The sequence below is a fragment of the Mastigoproctus giganteus genome, chromosome 11, assembly GCF_048544385.1.
Source record: "Mastigoproctus giganteus isolate SK-2022 chromosome 11, ASM4854438v1, whole genome shotgun sequence".
Lineage (NCBI taxonomy): Eukaryota > Metazoa > Arthropoda > Arachnida > Uropygi > Thelyphonidae > Mastigoproctus > Mastigoproctus giganteus.
This window is the reverse complement of record NC_143585.1, coordinates 99750486-99768968: the sequence shown is the minus strand read 5'-3', so window position 1 is coordinate 99768968 and position 18483 is coordinate 99750486. Positions and strand designations below refer to the sequence as shown.

At 38.2% G+C, this 18483-nt stretch overlaps 1 protein-coding gene across 1 annotated transcript in view; it reads right to left on the bottom strand.

Annotated features, from left to right (window-relative positions):
- The window catches only part of LOC150078290 (myoferlin-like), a 452265-nt gene that overhangs the window by 354920 nt on the left and 78862 nt on the right, over positions 1 to 18483 (bottom strand). The window contains exons 15-16 of the mRNA XM_090384525.1: positions 17655 to 17723; positions 2535 to 2578 (exon numbers count right to left, since the gene is read on the bottom strand). Coding sequence (XP_090240651.1) covers positions 2535 to 2578; positions 17655 to 17723 — 113 coding nt within the window. The remainder of the gene's footprint in view (positions 1 to 2534; positions 2579 to 17654; positions 17724 to 18483) is intronic.

Sequence of the window (18483 nt, the reverse complement as noted above, 5' to 3'; positions counted from 1 at the left end):
TTTTTTTTTTTTTTTTTTACTTAATTATATTAAACACCGTGCAGTGAAATCTTTTAATTACAGTATATTGACTGAATCTAACTGAACAAGTAAATGGATAGAAAACTTCCAGCGTCACACCGCTTATAACCCTAACAGATGTATAATCACTCATACCTTAAATGGTAGAAGGGAGAAGAACGAGGGGACAAGCACAAATACAACGCGTTGTAGAAACGCCATAGTCGCCTGCCACAGTCATCGAGGTGGACAAGTTTATAAAGTTCAAAGAGGAATTATAGGAGACGGTATGAGTTATAGAAGTTTTTACACACACACACACACACACACACACACACACACACACACACACACACACACACACACACACACTCTCTCTCTCTTTTAATTATTATTTTTTCCAAATGTAAAAAGTCCGCTTACTTGTATTATTTCGCCATTGTAATACTAATACTAACCTTTTTCTCATCGCAAATTCTTCTCGATATAATTCTCCTAGTATATTAAATTACAGCATTTAATGCTGTCTTTATCTAAGTAAACAAACAACCCATAGGGTCGAGCATAGTATGCACATATAATCATCGACCGACTTTATGAAATGTATTACTATAAAATGGTACAGATTAAAATAAATAATGATAAATTAAGATGAAAAGGATTAAAATAATGATATGCAAAAATCATTTAAAATGAGTGTTTGAAAATATCAAAATTAAACTGATCTTAAATTTTTAAATAATCAAAAGATGAATAGATAAATAAATAAGGACTTTTGCCATCAGAAAATTATTAGGTTAAATGAATGAAGAATATTGAAGTAACTTTAGCCATTTCCATTGTCAGTCATAAAATTTAAGGAGGAGCATATACTGTATTAATTTTATTATTCCATTTCGCTATTTATTATTATCCCACTAAATTTTTGTTTAACTCCAAAGTTTCATCTCTTACTATTTAGGTCCAGCAATGAATTGCAAATTTTACATTAGTGTAAAAAGTAGCATCCCATAGCTAACGCATTTTAAAAATACATTGCTAAAATCTCATTTACGTTGCCTTAAAACTTTTCTATGTCAGAACTATCGTAACGACCCTTCAAACTTGATTATTTGGATTGTTTTTGGAATACTGCCAGTTATTTGTAATTCATTTTCACTCTAATTTTAGATTTTTTTTTTTAATGGAGGTTTTTTTTTTTGCCGAGGTTGAATGTGAATTTTGCCTATTCTCTTTTCCTCAGAAGCAGATCAGTTTTCATCCAACGCTACAGCGCAATTTAAATCGATTTCTGATTTAAATTTCTGAGCAAACTTTCATTTGCGTGCGTTATTCTCTCTGTCTCAGCAGCTTTTTTTTTTTTTTTTTTTTTTTTAATTTGTTAGTGACCAAAGTGCAAAATCATTTATTCAGTGAGCAAATTACGTACTATTATTTAATTCAGTGGTTTTTAACCCTTTTTTTAATGACGGCACCCCTTCTCAATTTTCTGCCTGTTAGATCCGATTCTCTCTCTGTATGGTAGCTTTGTCCGTTTTGCTGGAGAAAAAACCCCAGTTTCTGGGGGGGGGGGAGAGACCTTGCTATCTACGCCTGAGACCTGTAGATCTAAGCAAAAAAAAAAAAAAAAAACCAAACTATTATTTTTAGGCCACCCAAATAATTAAATTCATCTGCCGTGCTGTGTGTCTTATGTCTGTAAATTGAGTGTGTAATATATATAAAAAATATATATATACAGAAAAAATATGTTATATGATAGTTATTACAATAATATAATTATAAAAATTACATTTCATAATACAAATATACAGTATATAATAATTTTATTCTTTATATAGAGGTACTAAGTAAACATCAATTATAGGTTACCACAAAATTAAAAGATACTGTACACCTTATTATAATTAGATAGTATGAATCAGAGCTGTAATACTCAATATGTTCTACGTTGATAATAATATTAGTAAGATAAGAGGAGTTTACCTCAATTAATTTTTAAACTCTTATTGACTATTTCATTCACTTCCTGTCTCTCCAGTAATAAACAATCGATACACACAATTATGGGAGATTTTTTGAATGGCTTTGTGCAAAATTACATTAAATCTACAAGGAAGGAAAATCGTTTTGAATATTTTCGTTAGATTCTTTTAATTGCGTTAATTTGATTTTTAATTATTTTAAATTGATTTGAATTGTGTTAAATTGATTATTTAATTATTTGTATTTTACTCTAATGTACCGGTAAGTTGTCGATTTTTTCGTTTTTATTTCTGGAGGGTATCATACGGAAGTGTTCTACGTACTATATTGAGGTAAACTCCTCTTATTATCTTACTAACCTTATTATAATGAAATAAACATATAAATTAAAAATAATAAGTTTAAGTAACTTAAACTCAAATTACGTGGCGCCCCTGGAACGTTGTTGCGACACCTTAAGGTGCCGCGGTACCCCGGTTGAAAACCACTGGTTTAGTTCATTTTTATTTTTTGACATTAAGTACCAAAAACTAAGCACAAATACGTACCAGTCTTTCAAGACCAACTTCACATGTTCGGAAACAGAAGGAAACTGAAAGAGAAATTATGATATTTTGAAAAATATGTAACAGCAAGCAAATAATGCACTGGTCGGCAAAATAAACATTTTTTTTAGCTCCAGAATGATTCTTGTAGATTTGACTTTGCTGAATTCAAATATGGCAACCATATTGCTGTAACACCCACCCACCCACCCACCAATTTTAAGGGAGAAGGGATTAAAGTCTAAAACTAAGTTTCTGGTTAAAAAAGGTTTCATATATTTTAAGAAAATGTTACATACAGTACTAAATATTAAAAATGAGTCCGGAACCGTATTCTATTTACAAAAATGTTTATCTGATAATAAAACACTTATTTTGTCATTTTTGCCTTTTATAATGGGCACTGCTAAATGGGAATGTAAGAAATGAAGCTTTAACGACATGTTTCATCCCAACTCTCTGTACGCTAAAATTAGCTCATCCACAAGTTCACTGTAATTCTGTTATTTCTCATTATCATTCGGCAATGAGAAATCATAAAAATAAAAAGGGCTAAGGGTAAAGAAAGCCTGCACGAGAAGCACGCAAAAGTTCGATGAAATTTACCGGTAAAAGTACTTTGCCGTAATGGCATTTGTATTGTTGCACGCTCGGTAATCAAACGGTGGTTGTTATCGATCTGGAGTAGAAGTTGAATCCCACGGAAGCTTGAAACCCTCCTCACGTGGATGGGGTAACCTGACCTTTTTTCTTTAGAATCATTAATTGAATCACGAACAGAGTCATATTGGAAGTTCTGGCGTCGTAAAAAAAAAAAATGTTCGTAACGTAGTTTCACCGCTAAATTTTTTCGGAGCTTGCCGTGCTTCTCGTGTGGGCTTCCTTTGCTTTTTTTTTTTTCTTAATAAAGAATTTATCCATTAGTCCACCAGTGATTCCAAAGAAAAAAAGGTCAGGTTATCCCCTCCACTTCGGGAAGGTTTCAAACTCCTATGGGATTCAATTTCTCTCCTGACCGATAACACCCACCGTCTGTTTACCGAGCGAGCAACTATACAAATGCCGTTACGACAAAGTACTTTTACCGGTAAATTTCATCGAACTTTTGCGTGCTTCTCGTGCAGGAACTTGATTTTTGAAATAGAAACTTGAGAAACTTTTTTTTCAGAAACTTCACAAAAATAAAAAGTAGAAAGGTTCTTATTTCTGTAAAATTTAAATTTTTTAATCAGTTTTTCATTTTGGAATAGTAGTTTGATTTGAGGACACAAAAAATTCCCTCTTACCTTGGCCTCACTGATTCGAGGAAACTTTTGCGTAAAGCAGGAAATTCTTCTCTTTTCTGTCCATCACTTTCACAAATATATATATATATATATATATATATTTGTTTTTTTTTTTTTTTTTTTTTTTTTAATCAAACCTAGCTTGATGTGCACTGGAGACAAACAGATTTTTGACTTATGCACCAAAAGAGGATGTGCTACGATTCTGGCCTGGGTGTAGTTTCTGAACGGTCTGGCAATTTTTTTATCCTATAGTGGCAATCCTTCGCTCGGTTGTCTCACTCGCATAAAAAAACTAATAGTATTTAGCGTAGCCACCTTGCAACTCTGTCAGCCAAGCTATCACTGTTAGGTCGGCACAGATATTCCATTTGTATTCTTGATAGTATATTTTTTTTCCGAAAGAATCTTTAGGTTCTCGTACGTTTTCTTCATGTGAACTGCATGGGCCAATGGTTTAGTTAGATACTTATTTCCATTATGGAGAGTAAAACTGCTTTCAAACTGACCTTGGATGAATCAACGAAAGGCCTCCACTGTTCGTGGACGTGCTCTAGATGCAACTCTTTCATTAATTCCTGGACATTGTTAGAATAAACTAAAGCACCATCCATGGAGTTATAGGTTATGTTAGATTGTCTCTTGGTATAAAAAAGGGGGGGGGGGAAGCACCTTGACACCGTTTTCAAGAAGATTCCACTAAAGTTTTGATCCTTTGCCGGGTGAGTTACACTCGGCAAAGGATAACAAAACCAGATAATCGGGGAAAGGACGATATTATATAATGCATCCGGTGCGTTGCACCTGATGCATCTCTCCCAAGGAACGACCCTACAGTTTTTTTTTTTTTTGTTTTTTTTATGAAAACCCCCAACACGAGAGGTATTAGAACCTATAGTATTTAGTACCGTGTTTGGGTTGGAGGGTGACAAGACGAAAGAAGATATTTGTTGACATTAGACTTAAACTTCTGTAGACTAATTTTCAGAAAATACTTATGAAGGAAGGTTATTTAAGAAAACGGCAGTTGAATAAATAAACGAGGAAGTTGAGAAGTTGGTCCTGTGAGTTTGAAGTTGGACAGTAAATGGATGTTGGCTGGTGGCGGCACGTGTTCAGACTGTTTTGAAAGAGAGAGCGGGAATTATAGAAGCCAATTCAGAAGAACAGTGCCCATGGAAGTATCTGTAGGAAAGGCATGCAGCAGAAGCAGTACGTCTATGTGACAGACAGTGGAGACCATTAGAGATGAGTCATTAATTAACCTAACTGCCCTCTTCTGAATGGAATCTAGAAGTCTGAGAGAGGTTTTGGGGGCACCGCCCCAGATGTGGGAACAATATTCCATAGTATGGCAGATCTGTGATTTGTACAGAGTGAACAGCTGTTTGGAAGAAAAGTAACGCGGAGAACGAAAGAGAAAACCAAATTTTTTAGATGCAGAGGAAGCAAATTTGTAATGTTCTTGTTCCAAGAATGAGTGGAAGTCAGGGTAATCCCCAAAAGAGGTATCTCATCTTGCCTAGAAATCGGAGTGTCACCAAAAATAAGCATAGGAGCAGAAGAATCTTTTCTGCGAGATATAAGACAGGACTGAGTTTTCAGTCCTGTCTTATATCTCGCAAAATGTTTTAGAAAGATTGAAATCAGCTAAGTTGTCTTTGCCGCACTGGAGAATTACCTATAGATAGGCATTTAAGGAATTGGTAGCGGATATTCGAGAAGTTGAAACTGATTGAGCAAGGTTTCTCAAACTGGAAAGTGGAATGCAATGTGCTATCATCGCCAAACATTTGGATATGATTTCCGATCAGTGGAAGAAGATCATTAATATACAAGAGGAAAACAGTGGGGAAAGAACCGAAACTTGGGGCACCAGCATTAGTGGAGAAGTTAGAAGACAGAGCCATCTACCATCACCCTCATCAGTGAGCGGTTTTGTGATTGGTTATCTACAAAACTAGATAACCAATCACTGTTGGAAAACCATAAGATGGAAGCCTGTATAGAAGACCTTTATGCAAATTACGATCAAAAGCCTTTGAGATATCAAGAGCAACCGTGTGTTTCACCGAACTTATCCACTGAATTTGTCCATAAATGCGTAACACAAGCCAGAATATCACCAGTGGATCGACACTGACGGAATCCATACTGGCGATCGTTGATCAGACGGAAGGTGTTTAGGTAGTTTAAGAGTTAGCGGTTAATTGATTTCTCCATTACTTTAGAAAGCGTAGAACTAATTGCAATGGGACGATAATTGGATGGGAGGGATTTGTCACCCTTTTTAGGAACTAGCTGGATATGAGCAAATTTCCAAGCAGAAGGAAACACACCTTTGAAATAAGAAAGTGAAACAAGGCGGCAAAAATAGGAATAAGTTCAGGAGCACAGGTTTTGAGAACAAGTGGAGAAATACCATCGGGACCTGGAGCTTTCTTAGCATCAAGATTCGCCAAAAACCTTCTGACATCCTTTTGACGGGATACCATAGGAGGAATTGAATGGAGCGTGTTGAGAATTGAAGTGACAACAGAACCATCTGGTTTTGACAGAGGTGGAAGCAGAGATGAGCAAATGTTGCGGCCAACAGCTTTGGCAAGAGATCAGAATGCTCGGCTACCATTAGGGCAAGAAGCAAGTTTTCTACACTCAGTCTGTTCAAAATCTAGTTTGGACTGATTAATAACTGCTTTACAATCGTTGCGAGCTTTGGCGTAGGCAGAAAATGCAACTGAAGAATTGGAACCAAGCCAATTACGATATGCGACATCCTTCTCTTGAACAGCCTTAACTTATTGGAAAACCAGGATTTAGATAAAGGACGAGATTTTAAGGTGTAATCTGGAATAAAGGATTCCATTCCTACAAGAATAATTTCACTGACACGATCTGAGCAAATGTTGACATCAAAAGTTTTGAAACAATAATCCGACCAGGGAAAAGAAATCTCGCAGGTCATCCCATTTTGCATTCTTGTAATGTAAAAAAAGAACGAGGTTGGGAATAGCCATGAGATAAAGGGTTCATTGAAGAAGAGACAATCACCAAGTTGTGATGTGAGGTGCCTAAAGGACCAGCGCCTCCGTAGCCAGGTGAGCAGGAGCAGCAGTGCATAGCACACGCTTCTTGATTAGACTGGGGTTCGAGCCCGTCACCACCAAATACGGAGGATGCGGAAAGGTCAGGGAATGACCACCGCATATCTCGGAGCAATATGGCCTTAGTTGCTAATGCTCCTAAAAACCAAATAACAAACAAACAAGCCTAAAGGACCACTCACTTCCACCGTTTACTTAGAAGGGTTGTTCGTGGGAAAAAGATCAAGCGTGCTGGCTGTATGATTAGGATTGTCCGGTATTCTGGTAGGTAAATGAACAATCTGTGCGAGGTCATTAGTAATTGCAAAAGCCTCAGCATCTGGACCAGCTTGGTCTGTGTGACTAGAGAATGGAAGCCAGCTGGAGTTGTGAACATTAAAATCACCAAAGAAAATTACCTCACTGTTAGGAAAGTTGGACTGGAGAAAGTAAAGTTGCAAAGAGAGGAAATCAAAGAGCTCCAAGTCCTTGAGGTTGTCACAGACATTCTCTCAGATATGCCAGACAAGCTGTTCTTGCTACCTGGGAGTCTAAAACGCTGATGGAACTGATATTCGGGTGACACTCAAGTCAAAGTGGACCCAATTTCGGCGAAGTCCGGACGGTCTATGACAGCCAAATCCTCTGCTTGCACCTTCACGATGGTGGGACTGTTAGTAATCCTGGGTATAACCTTCATGCACAAGTACATGGTGGGTAACCACCCAGGTGTGAACCAACGTAAGCAGGGGTCGAGGTGTGGCGCCCACACCACATGGAGGAACGCCGCCCCTCTATGTTACCAGGCAGTACTAGGTGGTAGATGACTCTCATCAACCAGTGAAATACCACCACTTTGCTTATTGGAGGCTTGAAGTGGTGGAACCCATGTTTAGTCTCTAGAGCTAAGTTCCGGCCAACCCTTCCCTATCTCTTCCATCATGCAGTATGATTGATGATTTTTGAGGTTATGATGAATGTCGTGGCGAGATCCAATATTCCTTACATTTCGAGGGTACAGCTCTAAAACGGTGTTCGCAGGCCGGCCGCTAGTTAGTACACCGGACTGAACCTATTGGTAACTCTCTAGGAAGCTTCCGGATCAGCTAGTGTATAATCTTGCTACCTCTACTCTGCCAGATAGTGACTGGAGGGAGTCCGAGTAGTGTGTATGCGGGGAGCATTGTCGAGGCCACGTTATGTCAAGGATCTGGGTATATTCTTACCATATGTACGCCATATCCAAAAATTTCATTACTTCATACAGCATGTCCCACCCACTTTTTCTTACTACTGAATACACCATGAATTGTCAAAATAATAGAGCAAGCTTATCTGCGAAAAGAACTAAACCTCCCAAGGACTTCCTAATTCATTTCACAAATATACGTGGTCTCAATTCTAATCTCAACGATGCCATTTCCACTTGCAGTCTTCCAAACCCCATGTACTTTTTTCTGACTGAATCTCAGTTATCAGTTGATTCAACTACTGCTCATCTCAGATGTCCAAATTATTTGCTGTATGATTCCTTTCGCCTCAAAAGGTGGTACTTGTGCTTATGTCCGTTCTGATATTCCCTGTCAGAGACTTGGCAATTTGGAATCTCCTCTCTTTGATCTTCTCTGGCTTAAAATCTCTCTACCTCATTGTGTAAAATTCATCTGTTGCCTCTATCTGTTCCGTTCTCCCAACACCACTAATCACTTGGAGCTCTTTGAATTCCTCTCCTTGCAACTTTACTTTCTCCAGTCCAACTTTCCTAACAGTGAGGTAATTTTCCTTGGTGATTTTAACGTTCACAACTCCAGCTGGCTTCCGTTTTCTAGTCACACCGACCCAGCAGGTCGAGATGCTGAGGCGTTTGCAATTACTAATGACCTAGCACAGATTGTTCATTTACCTACAAGAATACTGGACAATACTAATCATACAGCCAATACGCTTGATCTTTTTCTCACAAACAACCCTTCTAAGTACAAGGTTGAAGTGAGAGGTCCTTTAGGCACTTCAGATCACAACTTGGTGATTGTCTCTTCTCCAATGGAACCTTTATCTCATGGCTATTCCCAACCTCGTGTAGTTTGGCATTACAAGAATGCAAAATGGATGACCTGCGAGACTTCTTTTCTTCTTTTCCTTGGTCTGATTACTGTTTCAAAACTTCTGATGTCAACGTTTGCTCAGATCGTGTCAGTGAAATTATTCTTGCAGGAATGGAATCCTTTATCCCACACTCCACTTTAAAATCTCGTCCTTTATCTAAACCTTGGTTTTCCAATAAATGTGCTAAGGCTGTCCAAGAGAAGAACGTTGCATATCGTAATTGGCTTGTTTCTAATTCTTCAGTTTCATTTTCTGCCTACACCAAAGCTCGCAACAATTGTAAAGCAGTTATTAATCAGTCCAAACTAGAGTTTGAACAGGCTAAGAGTAGAAAACCTGCTTCTTGCCCTAATGGTAGCCGAGCATTCTGGTCTCTTGCCAAAGCTATTGGCCGCAACTTTTGCCCATCTCTGCTCCCACCTCTGTCCAAACCAGATGGTTCTGTTGTCACTTCAGCCAAGGATAAAGCTGACCTGCTAGCATCCCATTTTTCTTCCAGCTCATGTATTAATGAACTTGGTAAAACACCTCCCACCATTCCTAACACGCTCCATTCAATGCCTCCTGTGGTCTTCCGTCAAAAGGATATCAGAAGGATTTTGATGAATCTTGATGCTAAGAAAGCTCCAGGTCCTGATGGTATTTCTCCACTTGTTCTCAAAACCTGTGCTCCTGAACTTACTCCTATTCTTTGCCGCCTTTTTTGACTTTCTTATTCGAAAAGGTGTTTTTCCTTCTGCTTGGAAACTTGCTCATATCCAACCAGTTCCTAAAAAGGGTGACAAATCCCTCCCATCCAATTGTTGTCCCATTGCAATTACTTCTACTCTTTCTAAAGTAATGGAGAAATCAATTAACCGCCAACTCTTAAACTACCTAGAAACCTTCTGTCTGATCAACGATCGCCAGTATGGATTCCGTCAGTGTCGATCCACTGGTGATATTCTCGCTTATGTTACCCATTTATGGACTAATTCAATGGAAAGGTTCGGTGAAACACAAGTAGTTGCTCTTGACATCTCAAAGGCTTTTGATCGTGTTTGGCATAAAGGTCTTCTAAACAAGCTTCCATCGTATGGTTTGCCAAAAGTTTTTAGTAATTGGTTATCCAGTTTTCTCTCTGATCGCTCACTGAGGGTGATGGTAGATGGCTCTCTGTCTTCTAACTTCTCCATTAATGCCGGTGTCCCCCAAGGTTCAGTTCTTTCCCCCACTCTTTTCCTCTTGTATATCAATGACCTTCTTCCATTGACTGGAAATCCTATCCATAGTTTTGCCGATGATAGCACATTGCATTCAACTTTCCATTTTGAGAAACCTTGTCCAGCTCAATCAGCTTCAAGTTCTCGAAAATCTGCTGCCAATTCCTTAAATGCCGATCTTCAGGTAATTCTCCAGTGGGGCAAAGACAACTTAGTTGATTTCAACCCTTCTAAAACTCAATCTTGTCTTATATCTCGCAAAAAGGATTCTTCTGCTCCTATGCTTATCTTTAGTGACACTCCGATTTCTAGGCAAAATGATATATCTCTTTTGGGGATTAACCTGACTTCTAATCTCTCTTGGCACAAGCACATTAACAATATTGCTTCCTCTGCATCTAAAAAACTTGGTTTTCTCTTTCGCTCTCGGCGTTACTTTTCTCCCAAACAGCTGCTCACTCTGTATAAATCGCAAATCGGCCCTGCCATGTAATATTGTTCCCACATCTGGGGTGGTGCCCCCAAAACCTCTCTCAGGCTTCTTGATTCCATTCAGAAGAGGGCAGTTAGGTTAATTAATGATTCATCTCTAACAGAGTCTCTCCACTCGCTTTCTCATAGACGCACTGTTTCTGCTGCATGCCTCTTCTACAGATACTTCCATGGGCACTGTTCTTCTGAATTGGCTTCTATAATTCCCGCTCTCTTTCAAAACAGTCCGAACACGTGCCGCCACCAGCCAACATCCATTTACTGTCCAACTTCAAACCCACAGAACCAACTTTTCATCTTCCTCATTTATTCATTCAACTGCCGTTTTCTGGAACCACCTTCCTTCATATGTATTTCCTGAAAATTACAATCTACAGAAGTTCAAGTCCAATATCAACAAATATCTTCTTTCGTCTTCTCAACCTCCAACCCAAGCACGGTACTAAGTACTATAGGTCATAATACCTCTCGTGTTTGGGGTTCTCATAAAAAAAAAAAAAAAAAAAAAAAAAAAGTGATTAGTGGAGTTGGGAGAACGGTAGAGACAACAGATGAATCTGACACAATGAGGTAGAGAGATTTTAAGCCAGAGGAGATTCCAAATTATCAAATCTGTGACAGGGAATATATGTCCGTTCCTATATTAGGAACGGACAAATGCACAAGTACGACCTTTGAAACGAAAGAAATCATACAGCGAATAGTTTTGGCAACCAAATGAGCGGTGTTTGACGTAACCGGCAACTGAGATTCTGTCAGAAAAAGTACATGGGGTTTGACAGACTGTAAGTGGAAATGAACATCTTTGAGATTAGAACTGAAACCACGTATATTTGTGGCATGAACTAGGAAGTGTTTGGGAGGTTTAAATCTTTTCGCAGATACGTTTGCTCTATTAGTTTGACAATTCATGGTATATTAGTAAGAAAAGGTGAGGGGAGGAATGCTGTATGAAGTAATGAAGTTTTTTTAATATGGCGTACACATGGTAAAATATACCCAGATCCTTGACATAACGTAGCCTCGACAATGTCCCAGACATACACACTACTCAGACTCCTAGTCACTATCTGGCAGAGTAGAGGTAACAAGATTATAGCTGATCCGGAAGCCTCCTAAAGAGTTACCAATAGGTTCGGTCCGGGTGTACTAGCTAGCGGCCGGCTGCAAACACCGTTTTTAGAGCTGTAACCTCGATATGTAAGGAAGTTTGGATCTCACTATGGCGTCCATTATAACCTCAAAAGACATTAATCATACTGCTTGATGGAAGAAATGGGAGGTTGACCGGAAGTTAGCTGTGGAGACTAAACATGGGTTCCACCACCTCAAGCCTGCAATAAGCAAAGTGTTGGTATTGCACCGGTTAATTTGAGTCCTCTACCACTAGTATTGCCTGGTAATACAAAGGGGGACCGTATTCGTCTGTGTGGTTTGGGCGCCAAACCTCGAGCCCTGCTTACGTTGGTTCACACTTGGGTGTGAACTCACAGTATGCTTGCGCATGGGGGTTATACCCAGGATTACTAACAGTCCCACCATCGTGAAGGTGCGTGCAGAGCATTTGGCTGTCCATCCATTTGCGAACACGCAAAAAAGAAAAAAAAAAAAAAAAAATTACGACTATCCAAATAACGTAATCAGGTGACCTTTATATTTACATTCACTGCACTTGACAGAGTTTATGGCTAAATAACGAATATTAATATTTGAAAAATACCCTATTTGTTCATTTTATTAGGATGATGAAGTTTTGGGCCATATGCAACATGGCCCAATCGGTCTATCGAAAAACCGAAGCGATCACATGCAGTAAAGCACTGTAAAGCCATGTGACCCGACTAGTACCCAAATAAGTTAACTGGAAATGCGGAATGGACAGGATCCCACTGATTTCTCTGGAGTGCTACAATTTTCAGTGCGAGTTAGCAAGTGCTATGATTGCGCTTGTTCGAGTGCAGAGGCGGACTTGGCCATAAGACTTACCGGTAAAACGCCGGTGGCCATTGTGAATTTGGCCGTAAACACTAGTATGGGGACCGCTACAAATTTTTCCCCTGTAAGAATGTTTGTTCCAGTCCCCCTTTGCTCGAGTGTTCAAAGATTAGTATCATTTGAGTCTTTAATGAATAAAAAAAAACGGCCGGAAAACATTTTTGAATGAACAAACGCAATTGCGGCCGAAATGTAAGGTGATGAGACGAAGTGCAAGATGTCTGGAACAACGGAACAATTTAATCTTGGGATTTAATTTCGGAAACATCATAAGGCATAAGTACCTGCACTGCCCTCCGTGACAAGCTAGTCGGCACGAAACATCGCCGTCTGCCACTCGTTTGGAGAGGTTCAATTTCCGTCGATAATTGGATTAAATTAATTTCTGAAGTCCTCTTTATTTGAGTAGTTAGCCGATCTTTTTTAAGTTCAAATTACAGTACTTTTTTTTTTTTTTTAAATATAAAAAGCAAACAAAGAATGCATGTAGTCGCTGAACTCACAGCAATCTGGGAGCGGGGAAAGCAAAATCATACCTTGGATCTTCCGCAACTCACTTCCGTCCTCTTTTGAAGAAGTATCACCCAATTGTACTACTGTTGCAAGATTCTTCTCCAAACACTCTAGACATTCTTTCATAAGTTTCTTTAGCAATTCGGCCCTCTTTGGCCAAAATATTTGGTTACTGAACGATGCTCGATTTGCTGAATATTCATACTTCTTCCATCCACCAACATTTAAATTCTAGAAACTGCATAAGACATTGACACAGTTTTTTTTTTTTTTTCATGTTATTTTTATGACATTAAGCTATAAAAATAAAATATTCTATAATTTATTAATAGATTTTTCATGCCCTGTTCTTAACTTTTTGACCACTTGTATCCAGTGCTTCAGCTACAGTGTATATACGGTATACATACACACATATACAGTGAAACTTCCCTTTAACGGACAGCCATGGGGAACGAAAATGTGTCCGTTAGAGAGAAGTGTCCGCTAACAAGAAGTCTGAGGGAGAAAAAAAAAAAAAAAGGAGGAAAAATCGTTAAACGTTTAATGTAAAATTAAATTAAAATATATACAGATTTTGAACAATATTTTTGTTGTAAATAATATACAATTACATACACAAGAGATAAAGAAAAATCGTTAAACCTTTAATGTAAAATTAAATTAAATTATATACAGATTTTACACAATATTTTTGTAAATAATATACATACAATTGTGCTTTGCATATTATGACTTTATCTTAAGAAAAATACATACAGTAATCACTTATTTTCTTCTGCACCTTCTTCCGGCTGTTAATTTTGGTTTTCAACATTTGTTTGGAGTGAAGAAACCATCGAAAGGTCTTCAGTATCTTCTTCAGCGGCGAAAAACATTTTTAAACGATTGATTTGTATGAGCGCTTCTTCTATTTTCATCGGTGGTTCGTCGTTAATATGTTCTTCGACAGAATGACCTCCATTCATTTCTTCATCCTCATGAGGAACTTCTTGAAAAATATCGATGATAATGTCGTTGATATATAGAGCACCATCTTCTGTAGTGAGGTTCGAGTCTATATCTTTGTAGCCAGGGTCACTTGTAGCTGAAGTATCGTACATTATCAATAGATGTTGAAGTTCTTGTTCTTCTTGGTGCTCCACATTGCTGTTCACAACTTCAATTTTTGCGTTTGAGAAGCCAGACTTTACAAAACAGTTCACGACAGTTTGTTTTCTAATTGCATTTACTGAAGAGGAAATCCATTGAATCGCATGTAGGATGCTGAGTTTATTTGCGAAGTCACTCGCATATGTTACATCGTTCATGTTTGCAATGAGATGTCTTAAAACACGTTTTCTGTAGTGAAGTTTAAAATTTTTTATTATCCCTTGATCCAAGGGCTGACACTCTGGAGATGTGTTTGGTGGCAGAAAAACGATTTGAATGTTGGACAATTCAATGTGCGGGTGAGATGCAGCATTATCCATGAAAAGAATAATTTTTCTGTTTTGACGAATTATGTTTCGGTTAAAGTGACTTATCCATTCGCTCATGATCTCTCGTGTCATCCACGCTTTTTTATTAGACTTCCAGTCAACATTCAAAAGATTCAACTTTATGCCCTTGAAACAACGAGGATTTTGTGGTTTTCCTATAACAAGAGGTTGTTCAAAGTCTCCCAGCATATTTGTACACAATAGTACAGTCAAGCGTTCCTTAGAAATTTTTCCGCACTGGCACTTTTCGTTTTTTAGACTCTGTTTTTTTCAGGAAGAGCTTTAAAAAAACAACCCTGTTTCGTCACAGTTGTAAATATCCTTAGTTTCAAAATCACGACATAAATCTTCCAATTTGATGGTCCACTCTGTTACAATCCCAGTATCAATAGATCCACCTTCACCACTTACGGTTTTCCAAGAAATTTTATGCCGAGTTTTGAAGTTGCCTAGCCATCCCACAGAAGCTTTGAACTCATTTACTCCCATAGATTTCGCAACCTCCAAAGCTTTTCGCTAATAATAGGCCCATTAATGGGAATTTTTTTTAGCACGTGCGCGACAAAACCACTCGTACGTAGTATTGTCAATTTGAAGTCCAACAGTTTTCGGGAATGATTTTTGAACCTGATCATTTCCGTGTTGCCAAAATTGTTTGAGCAGTTCATTTTTTTTTTCTTTAGGATGTCGCTTACCTGCGTCTTCCCGATTTTGAAATTTGCAGCAAGATTGCGAACACCATTTTTTTGCCGATCATACGCATTAATGAGTTCGACTTTATCTTTTAAAGTTAAATGTTTACGAGAAGACATTGTGCACTTCACACGACACTGAACGAAACTGAAAAGACGAAAGGCCGACCATATTCCCCTCTCCCTGCACACACCGAATTCATCAGAAGTTTTACACGTGCCTTAAAATTCTTGAAAAAGGGTTTAGAACCGCGACGTAAACCTTGATAAAATTCAGAGAATCGGAAATAGAAAATAAACACACGATTGAGGCAATACGTGGAAGAAAAGTTCCTAGAAAAAGGGCCGTGAGCTCGCCCGCTGTCCGTTATGGGGAGATCAAATTATGCTAATCTAAACGAAACAGTGCAGATTGCCTGTCCGCGTCCGTTACAGAGAATGTCCGCTAGACGGAAGCTGCAAACACGTTAAAACCAATAGAGGTGAGTTGGGGAATTTGAAAATGTCAGTTGTAGAGAGATGTCCGTTAACGAGAGGTGTCCGTTAGGAGAAGTTTCACTGTGTACACACACACACACACCGATTAGCTTGTTATCCCACATCTACAAGTTGTTCACAAGAGTCATTACTAACAGATTAGAAAGAATACTTGATGAGAATCAACCGAAAGAGAAAGCTGGCTTTAGGACAGGATTTTCAATAATGGATCACCTTCACCTAATATCACAGCTAATGGAGAAAGCAAATTAATATAAAACACCATTATGCCTGGCATTTGTGGATTATGAAAAGGCATTTGACTCCATACAGCATAAGGCAATGTTTCGGGCACTGGAAAGACAAGGCATAGATACCCCATATATTATGATTCAAAAAAATATGAGAATGCTACCTCCTTTATTAGACTAGACAAAGACAGTAGTAAATTTAAAATTGAGAAAGGAGTTCGACAAGGAGACACAATATCGCATAAGTTGTTTACTGCTGCCCTTGAGGAAGCTTTCAAAAGATTAGACTGGTCGCAGAAAGGAGTCAATGTGAATGGAGAGTACCTAAACCATTTACGATTTGCAGATGACATTGTGGTCATAAGCCACGATCCCAAAGAATTAGAGGAAAATCTTAATCAGTTATGCAAAGTTAGTAAGAATTTTGGACTAAAGATGAATATGGCTAAAACAAAAGTAATGATCAAAAAGTATGCCACAGAAAGGGGTATAATGATTGAAGGAGCAGTAATTGAAAAGGTGGAGTCATACTTATCTGGGACAAGTCATTAGCTGTAATAATGATAAATGGCTGGAAGTCAAGAGAAGAATAAATTTTGGATCGATAGCATTCAGGAAATATAGTCACATACTGAGGAGCAATATCCCAATTTGTCTGAAACGTGAAATAATTAACCAATGTATACACCCCACCATGACTTATGGAAGCGAAACTTGGGCGCTCACCAAAAGAATGGAAGAGAAGCTGAGAGTTACACAGCGAAGAATGGAACGAATTATATTGGGACTCAGGCTGTTAGATAAGAAGAGAAACACCTGGATTAGGCAGCAAACTCAAGTAAAGTACATTCTTATCAAAACTAAAGAACTAAAATGGTCTTGGGCAGGACACATAGCTCGAAGAGCTATGTGTCCTGCCCAAGACCATTTTAGTTCTCTCGAAAATCTCATGACAGATGGACTAAGAAAATAACAGAATGATACCCAAGAGGAGCTAGAAGAAAACCTGGAAGACAACAACAGAGATGGACAGATGAAATTCATGAGTTTGTGGGTAGTAAATGGATGGCCATTGCGCAAAACAGAAGGAACTGGAAAGTTGCTGGAGAGGCCTTCATCCTGCAGTGGATTGAAAATGGCTGATGATGATATGCTGGGTTTCTGTTGGTCCGATTTTAATGATATTTGAGATTGCTTGACAAATCTTTATAATAGAGCCAAATATAAAATTTAATGAAAATACATGCACTAAGATAGAGTTATTAAATGTGGACGGAGAAACATGTCGAAGACAATTTAAGCTTTACGCATATAAAAAGATACTACCCTAAACAGACTAGATCTTGTTTAGGTCCAGTGTTGGCTCTATGACCTGTTCTGTGCTCCTCCCTCTCTATTAAACACTTCTGCAACTTAACGATTAAAAAAATTGGCAAGAGAATAATGTTCAGTTAATATTATTTTAAATAATTAATTAAAAAGTAAATACAGTATGTCATGCCACCAAAGTTATGGTAGGAAGAAAGAAAAATGTTGGAAACTTACCTGGAAACCTAAAGAAAGAACTTCATTCCATGCAGGGCTGTCAACCCCATAAATTATTCTTGAGACAACCTATAAGAACATCAATTCATGTCTTATTAATAAAGGAATACCAAGCAGTTCGAGAAGAGGACAAAACTAAGTACCACTAAAGCATCAATATAACTTGTGTATAAAATGGCTTGTGTTTTTTTTATTAGCTTTTGTTCCTTTGAAATTCCCAGTTTCCGTTAAAAAAAAAAAAAGAAAAAACCACTTTGTCGCCATGTTCATGCTGTGCCGAGTACTCTGGCTCAGTTTGGTGTGGAGAATTGAACCTAGCCCTTTTCATATGCTATTGCAGCGAGTGGACCAAGTTCGTTAGTGGCGGACATTTTTTTAATTATTATTATCTAGAATAGTGATTTTTTAGTGACCTTATTAAAAGCCTAATAAGAGTGTTCATGAATCTTGGTGGTATTAAAGCATCCTTCCAAGAGAGCAGTTCGTAATTCATACTCATGTATTCTGGCTGGTGGCTACCGACTCGAAATTTGTCTGCCTGGAGCATCGCATACATACTCAATGAGATGCAGGTCTGTAGAACTACCCAGGATGAGGTTGCATTTATGGACTAAAGACCTGAAAAATTCCCCATTCAGAAGGAAAATTCTGTGCTGGCATCCATCTGTCCAGATCATCGGACATAGGACCAGTCTGTCCTATGACCAGCGGATGAGATTAATAATCCCACTCTCACCATGTTACTGGAGTTTGTTTTACATGAACAAAGGAGGTTAAGAATGTAATGACTTAATCAATGATAACCAACCAAACAAAGTTGATAAACTTT